The sequence below is a fragment of the Ornithorhynchus anatinus genome, chromosome 11 (assembly GCF_004115215.2).
Source record: "Ornithorhynchus anatinus isolate Pmale09 chromosome 11, mOrnAna1.pri.v4, whole genome shotgun sequence".
Taxonomy (NCBI): Eukaryota; Metazoa; Chordata; class Mammalia; order Monotremata; family Ornithorhynchidae; genus Ornithorhynchus; species Ornithorhynchus anatinus.
In genome coordinates this window covers 61,411,459-61,427,441 of record NC_041738.1, presented here as the reverse complement: position 1 = coordinate 61,427,441, position 15,983 = coordinate 61,411,459, and the positions used below count along the sequence as shown (strand labels likewise).

The following is a 15,983-nucleotide window of genomic DNA, read 5'->3' as shown; positions in this document are numbered from 1 at the left end:
TTACGAGAAGATTTAAGGCTTTATTGCTCGCGGCGGCAAATCAAAATGCAATTTAGAAATAAAGTGTTAATTTAATGGAAAACAGGAATATATGCACCCAACCGAGAAACTGCATTTAATTTAATTTAATCAAGAGAAACGTATCGCGTACGATTCCCTCCCCCCGCCCTCCCCCCGGGGCTGCGATGTTTGAGTTCACCTTGAGAAAGTGCTAATCCGGCAGCGGCTCTCACCTCTGCCCTCCCGGGCCTGGCACCGTTGGCTTGAAAGACACGTCGTTGGGGCTGGGGGGGGGGCGGGGGAGGGCGGGAGAAAGCGGCCTCCCGCCTCGGGCATCTTTGGTCACGATAAGAGCATCTCCCTTAAGCCCTCCTCCCTTCCCACCCCCGCACCTGACCCCCCACCCGCTCCCACCCGCCCGCCATTCCAGACAGCAGATCTCTCCCGTCGCCGCCGGGGTCGGCGCGTCAAGGCCGCGGGTCAGCCCGGGGAGCGGGAGAGAAGCTGGATGGCCTCTTCAGCCCCAGAGGGCTGGCCAGGCTCCTCGGGAGTCGCAGGCCCGGGGAGGCTGAGGGGAGCCGGGGGAAGACTGCGGGGGGGGTGGTCGGAGGAAGCAGAGGAGAGGCCGGCGGAGGTCTGGGGGAGGCGGGGGGCTTACGGGACTCGATCGGGGCGGCTGGTGGAGGTTCGGGAGAGGCTGGGGGTGACGGGAGGAGGCTGGGGGCGAGTGGGGTCGCCGGGCCGACGGATGCGCTCCTCGGGCGCGAGGCGACCCTGCCGGCCCCCTGGATCCAGGTGGCCAGCGCGGCGGTGGCACGGAAGGCCGAGCCCTGACCAGCGGAGCGGGGATCCAGGGCCGGAGCCCCCGGGATCGGGGGAGGTAAGGTCCCTCCTTATTCTGTGTCCCTCTGGCCCACCCGTGCATCTCTAAACTCGCCCGGCATACGCCAAAGGGGGAAAAACAAAACACACGGTGTGTTCCCCTCCCACCCCCTTGCAACTTAGCGAATTCCCAGTGAGGACACGGCCCCGGCAGCGAAGATGGTGAGGAGGGGGAGACGGTCAAGGGGCGTCTGCTCCAGAGAGCTCCGCTAGACGGTCCACGCTTCTACGTGCAACGGAGAACGGCAAGGCGGAGCCACCTAAATAAGAGGGCTTGCGCTCCGCCCCCCCCGACCGGCAGGGCCGAGGCCGGTCCCGTCGCCGTGGCGGCCGCCGCGGGTGTGGGGGGCGGGTGGGAAAGGGGCTCCCGGCCCCTCGCAGAGAAGGGGAGAGGCTCGGGAGGCCCTGGCTCGGGAGGCGCGGGTCAGGGCAGGCCGGGCGGGCCTACCCCCTCGCCCCATCCCGCGCTCCGCACGCCTCCGTGCGCAGAGCGGCCGAGCGGTGACTCCGGGGGGCTGCGGGTGGCGGGGCCGGGGGCTCTGGGGACGGAGGGCGGGCGGGCCCAGCCGGCTCCCCTGAAAGCGGAATCCCCTTACTTTCCCCCAGGTGCCCTCGCCGGGGTTCCCTCCCCTGCCGGGCCGAGCAGGAAGGGGGGCCCGGCATCCCCGAAAACCACTCTCGACCCCCGCCCGGCCCTGGAAACCGCCCTCTCCGGAGGGTCCGGCCTCCAGCGGGGGCCTCCCCGGGCCGCCCCCCGGTCTCCCGCTCCTCCGGACGAGGCAGGGGGAAGCCGGGCGAGAAACGGCGGGGAGAAACCCAAGGGGCCCCGGAGCAGAAGGAATGGCGGCAGGGGAGAGATCGGGAGTGAGAGGGAAGAAGGTGCGGGCGGCCCTCGAAGGGAAGCATGGGAGGAGACGGGGAAGGCACTTGGGGGGACAGTCGGGAAGGAGGCAGGGAAGGTGCTTAGAGGAGCCGGGGAGGAGAGGGGGAAAGGCACTCTGGAAGGAGCAGGCGAGGAGACGGTCAGCCCCGGCCCCCGGCGGGCCGGCCGTTACCAGTCCCGTTCTTAGCGAGGGGCTCTCTAAGACGAAGAAGCAGAGGCTCTGAGGGATTTGGGGCAGATGGGGTTGGGACCGGAGAGCGCGGCGGCCAGCCGCGGCCGAGGGCCTGCAAACGGAGAGAGTCCGAGGCCCCGCGGCGGCCCGCTCTCCGGGGGCGGCGGCGGGGCCTAGTTGGCGGGGACGCTGAGGACGAAGCCGGAGCCGTTCTTGGTGAAGTGGGGCTGCGGCTGGTCGGTCCGGGTCTCCACGGACACGGTGCAGGTCTTGCCGTTCATGTGGCACCGCACCGGGTTCGTCACGGTCACTGGCAGGTGGCGCTTCTCGCTGCGGGGACAAAACCCAGACGCGGTTGGGGGCGCGGGGTCGGACGGCGAGCCGAGGGTCGTCGTCCCCCCGCCCCGAGACTCGATCCGGAGCCCGGGACCTCGGCCGGGAGGGCCCCGCACCCGGGGACGCCCGCACCCGGGGAACGCGGGTCTGTGGGCCCCGGATGGGCCCCGGGGAGATGAGGGAGGAGAGGAGCGGTGGGAAGAGGAGGAAGGAGAAGGGGAGAGGAGGAGGAGGAGGAAGGAGAGGGAGAGGGGAAGAAGAGGGAAGACGGAGGAGGGAGGAATAATAATAATGATGGCATTGGTTAAGCGCTTCCTATGTGCGAGGCACTGTTCTAAGCACTGGGAGGGATACAAGGTGATCGGGTTGTCCCACGTGGGGCTCACGGTCTTCATCCCCATTTTCCAGATGAGGCAACTTGACTAAGTTAAGCGACCTGCCCCGAGTCACACCGCTGACAAGCGGCGGAGCCGGGATTAGAACCCATGACCTCTGACTCCCAAACGGGGGCTCTTTCCACTGAGCCACGCTGCTTCTCAGAAGGGGAAGGCCTCCTGCGGGGTCAGCCGCCGAGGCTGGGGGGGTACAAGCCGATTTCAGGGAATCCCCCCGCCCCGGGAGGCAGGCCGGGCAGGGCGGGAGAGCGCAGGGGGTGAAGCAGGTCGGGGGCACCGGCGGGTGAGGGGCCGCCGGGTGGGGAGGAGGGGGCCGGCGCCGAGTGGGGTCCTGACCCAGCCCCTCGGAAACCGGGCCGCGGGGCGCCGGGGGAAAAGATGAGCGGAAACAGGGTCTGTCGGGCGAGCCCCGGGGAGCGAATGCTCCCAGCTGGCCCGGGGCCCGAGGGCCGGGGTCTGGGGTCTGGGGGCCCGGGCCCGGGGCCTCGGGGGGAGGGTCCACGGGAGTGGCACGTGGAGAACCTGGTTTTCGAGCTGAATTTATACTTGGCCCAGTCAGCTGCCGCCCGCTCAGACCCCGGCTTAGGCAGCTATTTTAATTAGGGCCGGCCTCAAAAATAGCAAAGCCGGCTACCACGGGCCGCGGGGACACAGGTTCCTCCCAGGGGCCCTGCCTGCCAGTGTCTATGGGCCCGGGAAAAGGAGCCTGCCTCCCCCTCCTCCACTCCTTCTTCTTCCTCCTCTTCCTCCTCTTCCTCCTTTACCTCCTCCTCCTCCTCCTCCTCCTCCTCCTCCTCCCGCCGCTCTCCGGCTACAGCCCCACTTCCCTGTCCCTGGACCCTGAGTCCAGGGCGGCTCCTTGCCAGAACCGTCGGGACTTCCCTGGGGCCCTGGGCCTGGGGGTCCCGGGCAGGGGGTCCCGGGTTTGGGGGTGCTGGGGCAGGGAATCCTGGGGGCGGTGGGGGAGAAGGTTGCCACCCAGATGTAGGCCAGACGTTACGTTAACATCCATCTCCCCCTCTAGACTCTTAGCTCGTCGTGGGCAGGGAAGGTGTCCGTTTACGCTTCTATTGGACTCTCCCGGGAGCTTAATACAGCGCTCGGCACCCAGCAGGAGCTCAGTAAATACCGCCGAATGGAGAGTGAGCACCGTCTCTGCCCCGGTGGCCCTTGCGGACCGTCTTTCACCTCCGCAAAGCCCCCTCGTCGGCCCCCGCCCCCTCGTCGGCCACGCCCGCCGTCAACCCGCCCGCTGGGGGGAACCTCTCGGAGCCACCCGAGAGGACGGGAAGCGCAATGCATCCCCCTGTCTCGGGACCTGCGGCTCGCCATTTTTCTTTCATCCCAGAGCGTGCTCTCCCTGGGGCTTGGCCCCGTTTCCTCTGGGATCCGGGCTGGGCACGCACCGATGGGTGGGACCGGGACACTCATGAAGCCCAGGGGCTGCCTGCCTATTCCCAAGAAAGTACACGGGCCTGATCCGGGGACGAGGAGGTGGAGGAGGAGGATGAAAAGAGAGTGAACGGGCCTGGGCGAGGGAGGAGGAAGACGGGGAGGGAAGAGCCAGGCGAGAGGCCGGGAGTGGGGGCGTCCAGGCCCCAACGCGGGCCGGCCTGGGAGAACTGCCCTTACCTGCTCTTGTCTGTTTCAATTACTCACTAATTTTCCCACACTAATGTCCGCGCCCCTGAGTCACCGGGTGGCCCGTCGGGGTTGGCCGGCCGGGGGTGGCCGGCCGGTTGAGGCGGGCCGGGGCCCCGGAGCCCACCGGGCCTCCTCCTTCCCAACCGGGACCCAGGGGAACCCGGCCGGGGGCGCTCCCCGGGTCACAGGCCGGGCCTGGACGGGGACGGCAGGGGGTCCCGGCAGGCAGGAGTCCTGGGTTCTAACCCCGGCCCCGCCACCTGTCCGCTGGGTGATCGTGGGCGGCTCACTTGGCTTCTCTGGGCCTCAGTTACCTCATCTGGAAAATGGGGACGAAGACTGCCAGTCCCCGGTGGGACCGGGACTTTTGTGTCCTAGCCGATTCGCTGGTGTCCGCCCCTGCGCTTGGTAGAGTGAGCACTTGACAAGCACCGCGGTTATTATTATTTTTTTATTATTAATAATAATGGTATTTGTGAAGCACCGATCCCCGCGCCGGCAGTGAGTCGGTCCGGCTCCGCAGACCGGCAGCAGCCCGACTCCCAGCGCCGCTGCCCAGCCGAGAGTCCTCGCTTCCCAAACCTACGTGGGTCGGGAAGGGAAATTAGACAGGTCTCCTGCGATTTTTCTTGATTTACATCAAAATAAGGCAAGGAGGAGTGTTCGGTCAGCAAACTCACTCCTAGAGGCGGATCGCCATTTGGCGGGCGGGGTGAGCTTCCTGTACGGTTTTGCTCCGAGGGCTTCACCGCGAAGCACGAAGCTAAAAGGAATAATGATAATTCCGGTGTTTGTTAAGGGCTTACTACGTACCAGACCCCGTACTAAGCGCCGTACAAGCCAGTTGGGTTGGACACGGTTCCTGTCTCACACGGAGCTCCCGGCCTTGATTCTCATTTTGCAGATGAGGGAACTGAGGCCCAGGGAAGGGAAGCGACTTGCCCGAGATCCCACAGCAGACAAGTGGCCGAGCCGGGATTAGAAACCGCGACCTTCTGACTCCCGGGCCCGGGCTACGCCACGGTGCGCAACGGTGGCCGCCGCTCACTCCTGGGTCGGTTGCGGTCCCCCTCTGCCGCCCGGGACTCCGTCTGGCTCCCACAGCCCTCTCTTGACACTCACGCTTCCTCTACCGAGGGGAGTTTTGTTTACGACCCGAGTTCCACTTCCTCTCCCCGGCAGGTTTATGGCGCGGAGCTGTCGGCGGAGCTGTCAGACCGCAAAATGCCTCCCTTTCAAAATCCTGCCTGAAGAAATGCTTCTTCAGCTTCTGCTCCGGGCCCCGGGGGGACCAGGCTGCACCGCTGTCTTGAGCGAGGGGGCTGCGAGGGGGAGAGGGGGGACCCTCCAGAACACAAATCCGGCCGGGGCTTTGCACCGGTCTTCCCCCACGCCCCCACTCTTCCCTCCCTCTGCAGGCCCCTTAATAATAATAAGTAATAATAATAGTAATAATAATCATGGTATTTCTTAAGCGTCTTCTATGCTCCGGGCACTGCATTAAGCACCGGGGCGGATCCAAACCAATCGGGTCGGACACTTTCCCTTGTCCCACACGGGGCTCCCAGGCTCAGTTGCCATTTTACAGAGGAGGGAACTGAAGCCCGGAGAAGTTGAGTGACTTGCCCAAGGTCACACAGCAGACCCCTCTTGCCTGGCACTGCCAAACTCATCTCTAGTCCTCAAGCCCTCTAGACTATCAGCTCACTATGGGCAGGGGAAGGCGTCTGCTCATTCTGTCGTCCTACTGTCCTCTCCCAAACGCCCAGGACAGCGCTCTGCACACAGTAAGCGCTCAATAAATACGATCGAATTGAATGAATGAATTCTGCTGTATTGTCCTCTCCCAAGCGCTCAGTACGGTGCCGTGCACGTAGTGAGGGCTCAATAAATACCATCGATGGATGGATCCGTCGACTGACAGTCTGGAGCGGCGGTCGGGGTTCTCGGGACAGGAGTCATGGGGCTCCGAGCTGCAGTGACCACAGCCTTACTCATTCACTCGACCGTATTTACTGAGCGCTTACTGGGGGCAGAGCACTGTACCGAGCGCTTGGGAGAGGACAAATCAACGATCAACAGACACATTCCCTGCCCGCAACGAGCCCTGGCCCCACAGGCAGGAGGATACGTTTTTGAAGTTAACGTGGTAGAACCCTCCAGCCCACCCAACCAGGAGACTACGCTGGTCCGCAGTGGCTACTGAGTTGGGTCCCAGCTGGCCACGTGGACGGGACAAAAGAGTAAATGCGGGGAGATTTTGAACAAAATCTACTAAGGACAGGGATCCCCTTCTATGCATTCTGAGTGGTTTTATATTAAAACAGCTCAGTAGAGAGGAGGAGCAGGAGAAAGAGAAGGAGGAAGAGGAAGAAAAGGAGGAAGAGGAGGAGGGGTAAAGGTATTTATGGGACACCCACTGGGTGGTAGGCCAGAATCCAAGGGGAAGGTAAGATGGTTAGGATGTAGGCAGGGATTTGGGGAATGGTGAGGAAAAGTGAAATGCTTGGAGGAAAAATCAGGGGGACTCAGGATTAAACTAGAGGAGAGGGGGACGAGGAGGGAGGGAAGGAAGGAGGAAAGGAGAGAGGAGGAAAGAAAGAGAGAACAGGATGGGAGGTGGGAAGGAAGGAGGGTGGGAGAGGTCAAAGAGGACTTCCGAGTGGTGCAACGGGCGCGTTGATTGTGCAAGGGGACGGGGCATGACGGGGAGGGTTCGGTTGGGGGGTGGGGAGGCAGGAAGAGCTCAGTTTTTGACATGCTTAGTACTTGTAGACTGTAAACGCGTGGTGGGCAGGGAACGGGTCTGTCCGCTCTGTTCTAGCTCACCCTCCAGTGCTCTGCGCGGAGTAAGCGTTCAGTCAGTACCATCGATCGATCGATTGGGTGGGGCAGGGATCCCAGGGTGGGGGTCCCAAAGACGACGACCGATAAGAGACTGGGGCGAGGTGAGAAACTGGGGCTGAAGCCATTCCCGAGCGGCGGGGAGAGCCCTAGCGGTTTCAAACGGACACTCCTCACCATTGGCTTTGAAGCCGTCCATCCCCTCGCCCCCTCCTACCTCGCCTCGCCACTCTCCTGCTACAGCCCGGCCCGCACGCTTTGCTCCTCTAACGGTCACCTTCTCCCTGGGCCTCCATCTCGCTTATCTCGTCGCCGACCCCTGGCCCACCTCCCGCCTCTGGCCCTCCCTCCTCGTAGTCATTCGTTCAATAGTATTTACTATGTGCAGAGCACTGTACTAAGCGCTTGGAATGGACAATTTGGCAACAGATAGAGACCATCCCGGCACAATGACGGGCTCACAGTCTAATTGGGGGAGACAGACGGACAAAAACAAGACAACACGATCGGTATCCGACAATGACCCTCCCCATCTTCAAAGTCTTATTGAAGGCCCATCTCCTCCAAGAGGCCTTCCCTGACTGAGCCCCCCTTTCCTCTTCTCCCACTCCCTTCTGCGTCGCCCTGACTTGCTCCCTTTACTCATCTCCCCCCAGCCCCGCAGCGCTTATGTCCGTATCTGTCATCTATTTCTTTCTACTAACGTCTGTCTCTCCCTCTCGACTGTCAGCTCGCCGTGGGCAGGGACTGTGTCTGTTGCATACAACGGAGTTAGCAGGCGCATCCCCTCCCCATAATCATCTTTCTCCCTCTCTCCTCCGCCCCTCCAATCAATCAATCAATCACTTGTATTTATTGAGGGCCTACCGTGTGCAAAACACTATACTAAGCGCTTGGCAGAGTACAATACAACAGAGTTGGTAGACACGTTCCCTGGCTAAAAAGAGTGTTCATCTCTCTCTCTAAATCAATCAATCAATGGTATTTATTGAGCGCTTACTGTGTGCAGAGCACTGTAGTAAGCGCTTGGGAGAGTACGATATAACAGAGTTGGTAGACACGTTCCCTGTCCACAAGGAGTGTACATCGCTCGCCCTCTCTCCCCTTCTCAGTCAATCCATGGCATTTATTGAGCATTTCCCGTGTGCAGAGCACTGTAATAATAATGATGGTATTTGTTAAGTGCTTACTATGTGCCAAGCACTGTTCTAAGCGCTGGGGTAGATCCAGGGTAATCAGGTCGTCCCACGTGAGGCTCACAGTCTTAACCCCATTTTACAGATGAGGGAACTGAGGCACAGAGAGGTTAAGTGGCTTGCCCAAAGTCACTCAGCAAACAGGTGGTGGAGCTGGGATTCGAACCCACGTCCTCTGACTCCCAAGCCCGGGCTCTTTCCACTAAGCCACGCTGCTTCCTAAGCGCTTGGCAGAGTGCGATACAGTAGAGTGAGTAGACACTTTCCCTGCCCGCAGTGAGCTTCCATTCATTCATTCATTCATTCAATCAATCGTATTTATTGAGCGCTTACTGTATACAGAGCACTGTACTAAGCGCTTGGAAAGTACAATTCAGTGTAGAGGGGGGAGGAGGAACGCTCCCTGCTGAATGGCGACCGCTCCTCCTTCACCCACAGGGGAATCCGGGAGGTGGAGAATGGGGAGCAGGTCGTCGGATTTGGGAGGAAGAAAGTCACCCGGTCCAGAGAGAGCTGCTTCCCCGGAGAGGGATGAGGGACAGAGGCAGGGAGCCTGGTCGCCGGACGAGAAGGAAAACCGTGGGGCCTGGTGGGAAGAGCACGGGAGCGGGAATGAGGGTCGGGAGGAGCGGGTTCGGGCCTCGGCTCTGCCCTCTGCCCGCTGTGTGACCTTAGGCAAGTCACTTCATTTCACTGGGCCCCAGTTTCCCCAGCTGTAAAATGGGGCTTCGCTACCTGTTCTCCCTCCCCCATGTTTTTCTTTAATGTTATCTGTCAAGCGCTCAGGATGTGTCGGCCGCTGTTCTAAGCACTGGGAGAGACGCAAATCCATCAGGATGGACACGATCCCTGTCCCACACGAGGCTTGCGGTGTAGCCGGGAGGGAGAACGAGTACTGGATCCCCGTTTTACAGTTGAGGAGACCGAGGCCCAGGGAAATGAGTGATTCGCCCGAGGTCGCACAGCAGGTATGTGGCGGAGCCGGGATTAGAACCCAGGTCCTCTGACTCCCAGACCCGGGCTCTTTCCACTAGGCCGGGCTGCTTTTTTTGGGCTCTGAGCCCCTTGGGGGACAGGGACGGTGTCCGATCTCATTATCTTGCATCTTCCCCAGGGCTTCGCGCGGCTCTTGGCTCTCGGTAGGCGCGTGATGAATACTATCGCCATCATCATCGTTAATAAGATTAAGAATAATAACGGCGGTACTTGTTAAGCATTTACTATATCCCGAGCACAGTACTAAACACTGGGGTTGATTCAAGGTAATAGCGATGTCATTATGATAGTGACTATCTCATGATGATGATGATGATGATTATGAAGGGAGGCAGGGGTGAAGAAATAAAGGCAGCAGATGGATCTGCCCAGCTGGTGAGCGAGTCAGGCTTGGGAAGAAAGAGATGGGATGGCAGCCGGAAGGGGCAGGGGAGGGGATCGAGTGGGTGGGCTTAGCATTGCAACGTCGGGAGTTCAGCCCCCCAAAACCGTCCTCACCCCCGAGGCCGGACCTCCCGAGGGGTCCCGGCCCCGGTCCCGTTCCCCGCCCCCCAACCCCAGAATCGCTGCCTGGGGAGGGGGCAAAGGGGAGAGAGAAACCAGCGTGACCCAGTGGATAGAACACGGGCCTGGGAGTCAGGATGTCATGGGTTCTAATCCCGGCTCTGCCACTTGTCTGCTGTGTGACTTTGGGCAAATCATTTCTCTTCTTTGGGCCTCAGTTCCCTCATCTGTACAATAGAGATTAAGACAGGGACAGGGACTGTGTCCAACCTGATTATCTTGTATCCGCCCCGGTGTTTAGTACAGTACCTGGCCCTCTAGACTGTGAGCTCATCGTGGAGAGGGAATGTGTCTTTTTTTTAAATTGGATTATACTCCTCCAAGCGCTAAACACACAGGAAGCACTCAACAGATACAACCGACTGACCTAATAAGTACTTAACAAATATCTCCCCCCGCCAAAAAAAAAGGGGCCCCGGCACCTGCTGGTCCTTTAGGCTACCAGCGCTTTCTAAGTCTCTTTCTCCCAGAAAATGTCCGCGCTCTATTTCTTTTCCCTTTGTTACATCAGCGGCATTTCCAATTCTGGTTGCTTCCTTCCCACATTTCTCCCTCTCCCTTTCTTAGTCCTTCCCTGTGCTGACAACACCTCCCAATTTAGCACCATCTGTGAAGATCACTAGCATTATGCTATTTACTCCCCCTTCAGATCACTAATGGAGAGAGGCGGAACAGGGTTGGGGCTTAGCTACCTACTCACCCCTTGCCCTGCAAATCCACCCAGCCCATCTCGGTTTGCTCCTCATTTACCCGGTCCGACCTGCTTTCCGGTCCACTGGATTCTGCTGAGCAGTTTGGATTTCCCGGAGACAATTAGATGGTTGACTCAGCCCGAGATTGACTGTCTCCACTCATTTCTGCTCTCCTCCTTTTCTCTCCTCCTTCCCCGGGAGTTGACCGTGGTGGTTGGCAGCGACTCGGGCCCCGTTCCTTTGCCACTGCAAGATCCGGGCCTCGATCCACTCTCCCATATTCGATCATTCAATCTATCAGTGGTATTTATTAAGCACTTACGGTGTGCAGAGTACCGCAGAGTGCTGGGGAGAGTACGATACAGCAGACTGAGCTTCCCCTTTTCCCTCTGCTCCCTCCCCCTTCCCCCCTTCACCTCCCCTCAGCTAAGCCCCCTTTCCCCCCTTTCCCTCTGCTGCTCCCCCTCTCCCTTCCCCTCCCCTCAGCACTCTGCTCATTTGGATAGATTTTTATTACCCTATTTATTTTGTTAACGAGGTGTCCATCCCCTTGATTCTATTTATCGCGATGAAGTTGTCTTTTTCGTCCGTCTGTCTCCCCCGATTAGACCGTGAGCCCGTCGATGGGCAGGGATGGTCTCTATCTGTTGCCGAATCGTACATTCCGAGCGCTTAGTACAGTGCTCTGCACATAGTAAGCGCTCGATAACTACTATTGAGTGAATGAATGAGAGGAGGGGAGGGGGTGAGCTCCATCCCCTGAGGAGAGGAGAGGCGAGGCTGGGCACATCTTCTGAGGAGAGGAGGGAGTGAGCTCCAGCTCCTGAGGAGAGGAGGAGGAGGTGGGCTGCATCTCCTGAGGAGAGGAGGGGGTGAGCTCCATCTCCTGAGGAGAGGAGGTGGAGGTGGGCTGCATCTCCTGAGGAGAGGAGGGGGTGAGCTCCATCTCCTGAGGAGAGGAGAGGGTGAGCTCCATCTCCTGAGGAGAGGAGGAGGAGGTGGGCTGCATCTCCTGAGGAGAGGAGGAGGAGGTGGGCTGCATCTCCTGAGGAGAGGATGAGGTGGGCTCCATCTCTGAGGAGAGGAGGGGGTGGGCTCCAGCTCCTGAGGAGAGGAGGAGGTGGGCTGCATCTCCTGAGGACAGGAGGAGGAGGTGTTCTCCAGCTCCTGAGGAGAGGAGGTGGAGGTGGGCTGCGTCTCCTGAGGAGAGGAGGGGGTGAGCTCCATCTCCTGAGGAGAGGATGAGGTGGGCTCTATCTCTGAGGAGAGGAGGGGGTGGGCTCCATCTCCTGAGGAGAGGATGAGGTGGGCTCTATCTCTGAGGAGAGGAGGGGGTGGGCTGCATCTCCTGAGGAGAGGAGGAGGAGGTGGACTCCAGCTCCTGAGGAGAGGAGGAGGAGGTGGGCTGCATCTCCTGAGGAGAGGAGGAGGTGGGCTCCAGCTCCTGAGGAGAGGAGGAGGAGGAAGTGGGCTGCAGCTCCTGAGGAGAGGAGGAGGAGGTGGGCTCCAGCTCCTGAGGAGAGGAAGAGTAGGTGGGCTGCATCTCCTGAGGAGAGGAGAGGCTGGGTCCATCTCCTAGAAAACAGATGCGGTGATACCAGCAATAGCTCAGCACCTGAATTTATCACTGGGAGGTCAGGAATAGTTTAAGGAGGCTAATGGCCAGTAGGCCAAACCCTGCCCCACACCCTCTTTCCTCCAGCAGGAATCCTCTCTCTGCTTTTCCCCTACCCCCGCACTGGGGACAAGATACAGAGGGAGCCCCTCCCTCCCAGGCGAGGCTGGCGATGGGTTTGCCGGAGCCCCACTGCTGGGGGGGGGGCCTCCCGTAGGGAAGACCTGAACCGTGCAGGGAAGCGGTGTGGCCTAATGGAAAGACCACGGGTCTAGGAGTCAGAGGATTTGGGGTCTAATCCCGGCTCTGCCACGTGTTCGATATGTGACCTTGGGCACTTCACTTCTCTGTGCCTCAGTTTCCTCAACTGTAAAATGGGGATTCAATACCTGTTTTTCATGTGGGACAGGGACTGGATCGCTCTGATTAACTTGTAACCATCTGTCTACCCCTCTAGACTATACATTCGTTGTGGGCGGGGAATGTGTCTGTTTGTTGTTATATTGTACTCTCCCAAACGCTCAGTACAGTGCTCTGCACACAGGAAGCGCTCAATAAATACGATTGATTGACGGACTACCCCAGCACTTGGAAAAGACCTTGACACATAGTAAGCCCTTAACAAATGCCATTAAAAAAATAAGGATGCTCAGCCCTGAGGGCCAACTGCTTTTCCTGGATGCCTCTAAGAACGGGTTTGAGACTTTCCTGCCTCTTTCACCGTTATGAAATCGGGTGAAACCCCGGCCTCGGCTCTCCGAGTTACCTCGGGCCGGTGGCTCCTCCCCCGATTTCTGCCCTCAAACAGAGTCCTTTCTCTGCCGCCGATAAGAAGCTGGTCAGGAGGTTCTCGCCGCCCGCTGTCCGGTAAGCCGGGGGCCAGACAACCGGCCACGGTTCCCGAGAGAGAGAGGAGAGAGCATTCTGCCCAGAGACCCAAATAGCTAGGCGGTTTTCTTTGGAGTTTTGAGAACTTAGAGTTAAGCTTTTTTTAGTCTCTGTGGTTAACATGGCAGGAAATCCAGACCCCCCACAAAAGCGGTTCATCGGTCTGAGGGCCGTCTTCTACGAGCTCAGGGGGCGGGAAGGTCCACGCCCAGATACGTGAGCCATGAAAGTCACTTGGCCTCATTCTTTCGGGCAGATATCGACCTCCCTCTCGGTTCTAATGGAAACCCTTGCTGTCCTCTGAGCCTCGGGCTCACGCCGGTTACCGTTCTCATAAAGGAGGTCTTCCGATCGATAGTTCTGCCCACAGCTCGGCTTTTTGATCCTGCGTTTGCTATTTTCAGAGGGGACAGAACGCGTCGGTTTTCAAACTCACCGGCTGCCGTCGTGGCCACCGCCCCCGGAACGAGGAGTTCCGCAGTCCTGCCCGGCAGAGAGGGATAATATTCCACGGACCGAGAGCCCCGAATCAATCACGGGGGGGGGGGGGCAGCGTGGGTGGCCGGAGGACCTGGGGTCTAATCCCAGTTCCACCGCTTGTCTGCTGTGTGACCTTGGACAGGTCCCTTCACTTCTCTGTGCCTCAGTGTCCTCAACTGCAAAATGGGGATTCAATACCGGTTCTCCCTCCTCCTTAGACTGAGTACAATAGTACGCGTGAGGCAGGGACTGTATCCGACCTAATTAACTTGTCTCTACCCCAGCGCTTAGAATAGTGCTCAGCATATAATAATAACACTAATAATGTTGGTATTTGTTAAGCGCTTACTACGTGCCGAGCACTGTTCTAAGCACTGGGGTAGATACAAGGTAATCGGCTTGTCCCATGTGGGGCTCACAGTCTTAATCCCCATTTTCCAGATGAGGTCACTGAGGCACAGAGAACAAATAACATTTAAAAATCAATCGGTCAATCAACTGTATTTACCGAGTGCTCACTGGGTGCGACACGCTGTACTCAGCACTTGGGAGAGTAAAATAGAACAGAGTTGGTAGACGCATTCCCTGCCCACAGGAGCTATTTACTGAGTGCTTACTGTGGGCAGCGCGCACAGTACTAAGTGCTTGGGAGAGTAGGACAGAATGGAGTCGGTAGATCCGTTCCCTGCCCACGACGAGCTTACAGTCTAGGGGGGAGGCAGACATTTACAGAAAATAAATAAATTACACCCTATAGAGAATCTTTTCCTTGAGGCATCTATTTCCGTCCATCTGACGAGAGGGGATTTGGTGTCCGCAGACCAGATCGGAATGGATAGGAATTCCACATCAGAGAAAGGCCTTTTTGGTGGCAGATAGCTCAAAGACTCAGAGGGATTCTGGAATCTGTGGCTACTGCTCTTTTCCCAGGCTCGGGCCGAGGCCCATTGGCTGGCGGGTTGGGGTGGGGGAGTGGATAGGGACTCTGGGCCTCCTAGTGCTTTTAACTGCCTCCCAGACCCCAACAGAGTCTTATTAAAAGCCCATCTCCTCCAAGAGGCCTTCCCCAACTAAGCCTTCATTTCCTCCATCTCCCTTCTGCTGATCTGCCCCCTTTACTCACCCCTCCCTCATCCCCACAGCACCCATGTCCGTATCCGTAATTTAGTTATTTCTATTAATACCCGTCTCCCCCTCGAGACCATAAGCTGACTGTGGGGGCAGGGAACGCATCTGCGACTTAGTGGAAACAGCCCGGGCTCGGGAGTCAGAGGACGCGGGTTCTCATCCCGGTTCCGCCACTCGTCTGCTGTGTGACCATCAGCGAGCCACTAACTTCTCTGTGCCTCAGTTCCCTCCTCTGTAAAATGGGCACGAAGACTGTGAACCCCACATGGGACAACCTGATTACCTGTATCTACCCCAGAGCTTAGAACAGTTCTTTGCATACAGTAAGCGCTTGACAAATACCATAATTATTATTATTATTAACTCTGTTCTATCATATTCTCGCAAGCACTTAGTACAGTTCTCTACATACAGTAAGTGCTCAATAAATACCACTGATTGATCGAAAAATCCATCAAGATGCCGGACCCGAGCTAGGCCTCCCTTTGACCTCCTCGGCAACTGGGAATACCTCCAAATTGTTTAAGACTGAATTCTGCCCGACGTTGGGGCTATTAGAATACCAATTGCTTTTTGCTATCTTTGTGGGCGATTTAGCAAATATTCCTGCTGGGTCTATTTCTAACCCACCGACTCCTAATTCAGATGCTATTTACTGCCTGCCGGGTTGCGTTGAAGTAAAAGCGGGCGGAGGTAATCGACTTCAATCTTTATCCATCGCCCAGAACTGAGTCCTGTTTACCAGTGAGTCCCATCGCAGGTCCGGGTCATTGGCCACCCTCCCCACCACCTTCTCCCCCACCTTCTGATTCCCTTGGACCGGCTATTAATCAATTAATCAATGGCATTTATTAAGCCCTTCCTCCAGGAGAGTACAACAGGATTGAGGAGGAGCGTGGCCTAAGAGATAGAGTTCTAATTCTGGCTCCGCCACTCGTCTGCTGTGAGACCTTGAGCAAGTCGGTTCACTTCTCTGTGCCTCGGTTACTTTATCTGTAAAATGGGGATGAAGGTTGTGAGCCCCACATGGGACAGGGATCGTGTCCAACCCGATTTGCTTGTACCCACCCCTCTGCTTAGTACAGTGCCTGGCACATAGTAAGGACTTTACAAATGCTATCGTTATTATTATTATTTTAGCTGCAGGTGGGGGCTCTAACTGGGGAACCTGGCATTTTGGCTGTGTCTACGACCGAAGCCCAATCTTTCCAGATTGGAAGACTTCTATTCCATAGCTCCACCTTGGCATTTGAGTTTCATTGGCATTC

General features: G+C 58.2%; 1 protein-coding gene across 3 annotated transcripts in view; it reads right to left on the bottom strand.

The window, feature by feature from the left end:
- The window catches only part of MYO1D (myosin ID), a 260,352-nt gene continuing 244,369 nt past the window's right edge, over nucleotides 1–15,983 (bottom strand). For all 3 annotated transcript variants that reach the window (XM_029074920.2, XM_039913409.1, XM_029074923.1), the window contains one exon: nucleotides 1–2,267. In XM_029074920.2, coding sequence (XP_028930753.1) covers nucleotides 2,111–2,267 — 157 coding nt within the window. In that variant the 3' untranslated portion in view covers nucleotides 1–2,110. The remainder of the gene's footprint in view (nucleotides 2,268–15,983) is intronic.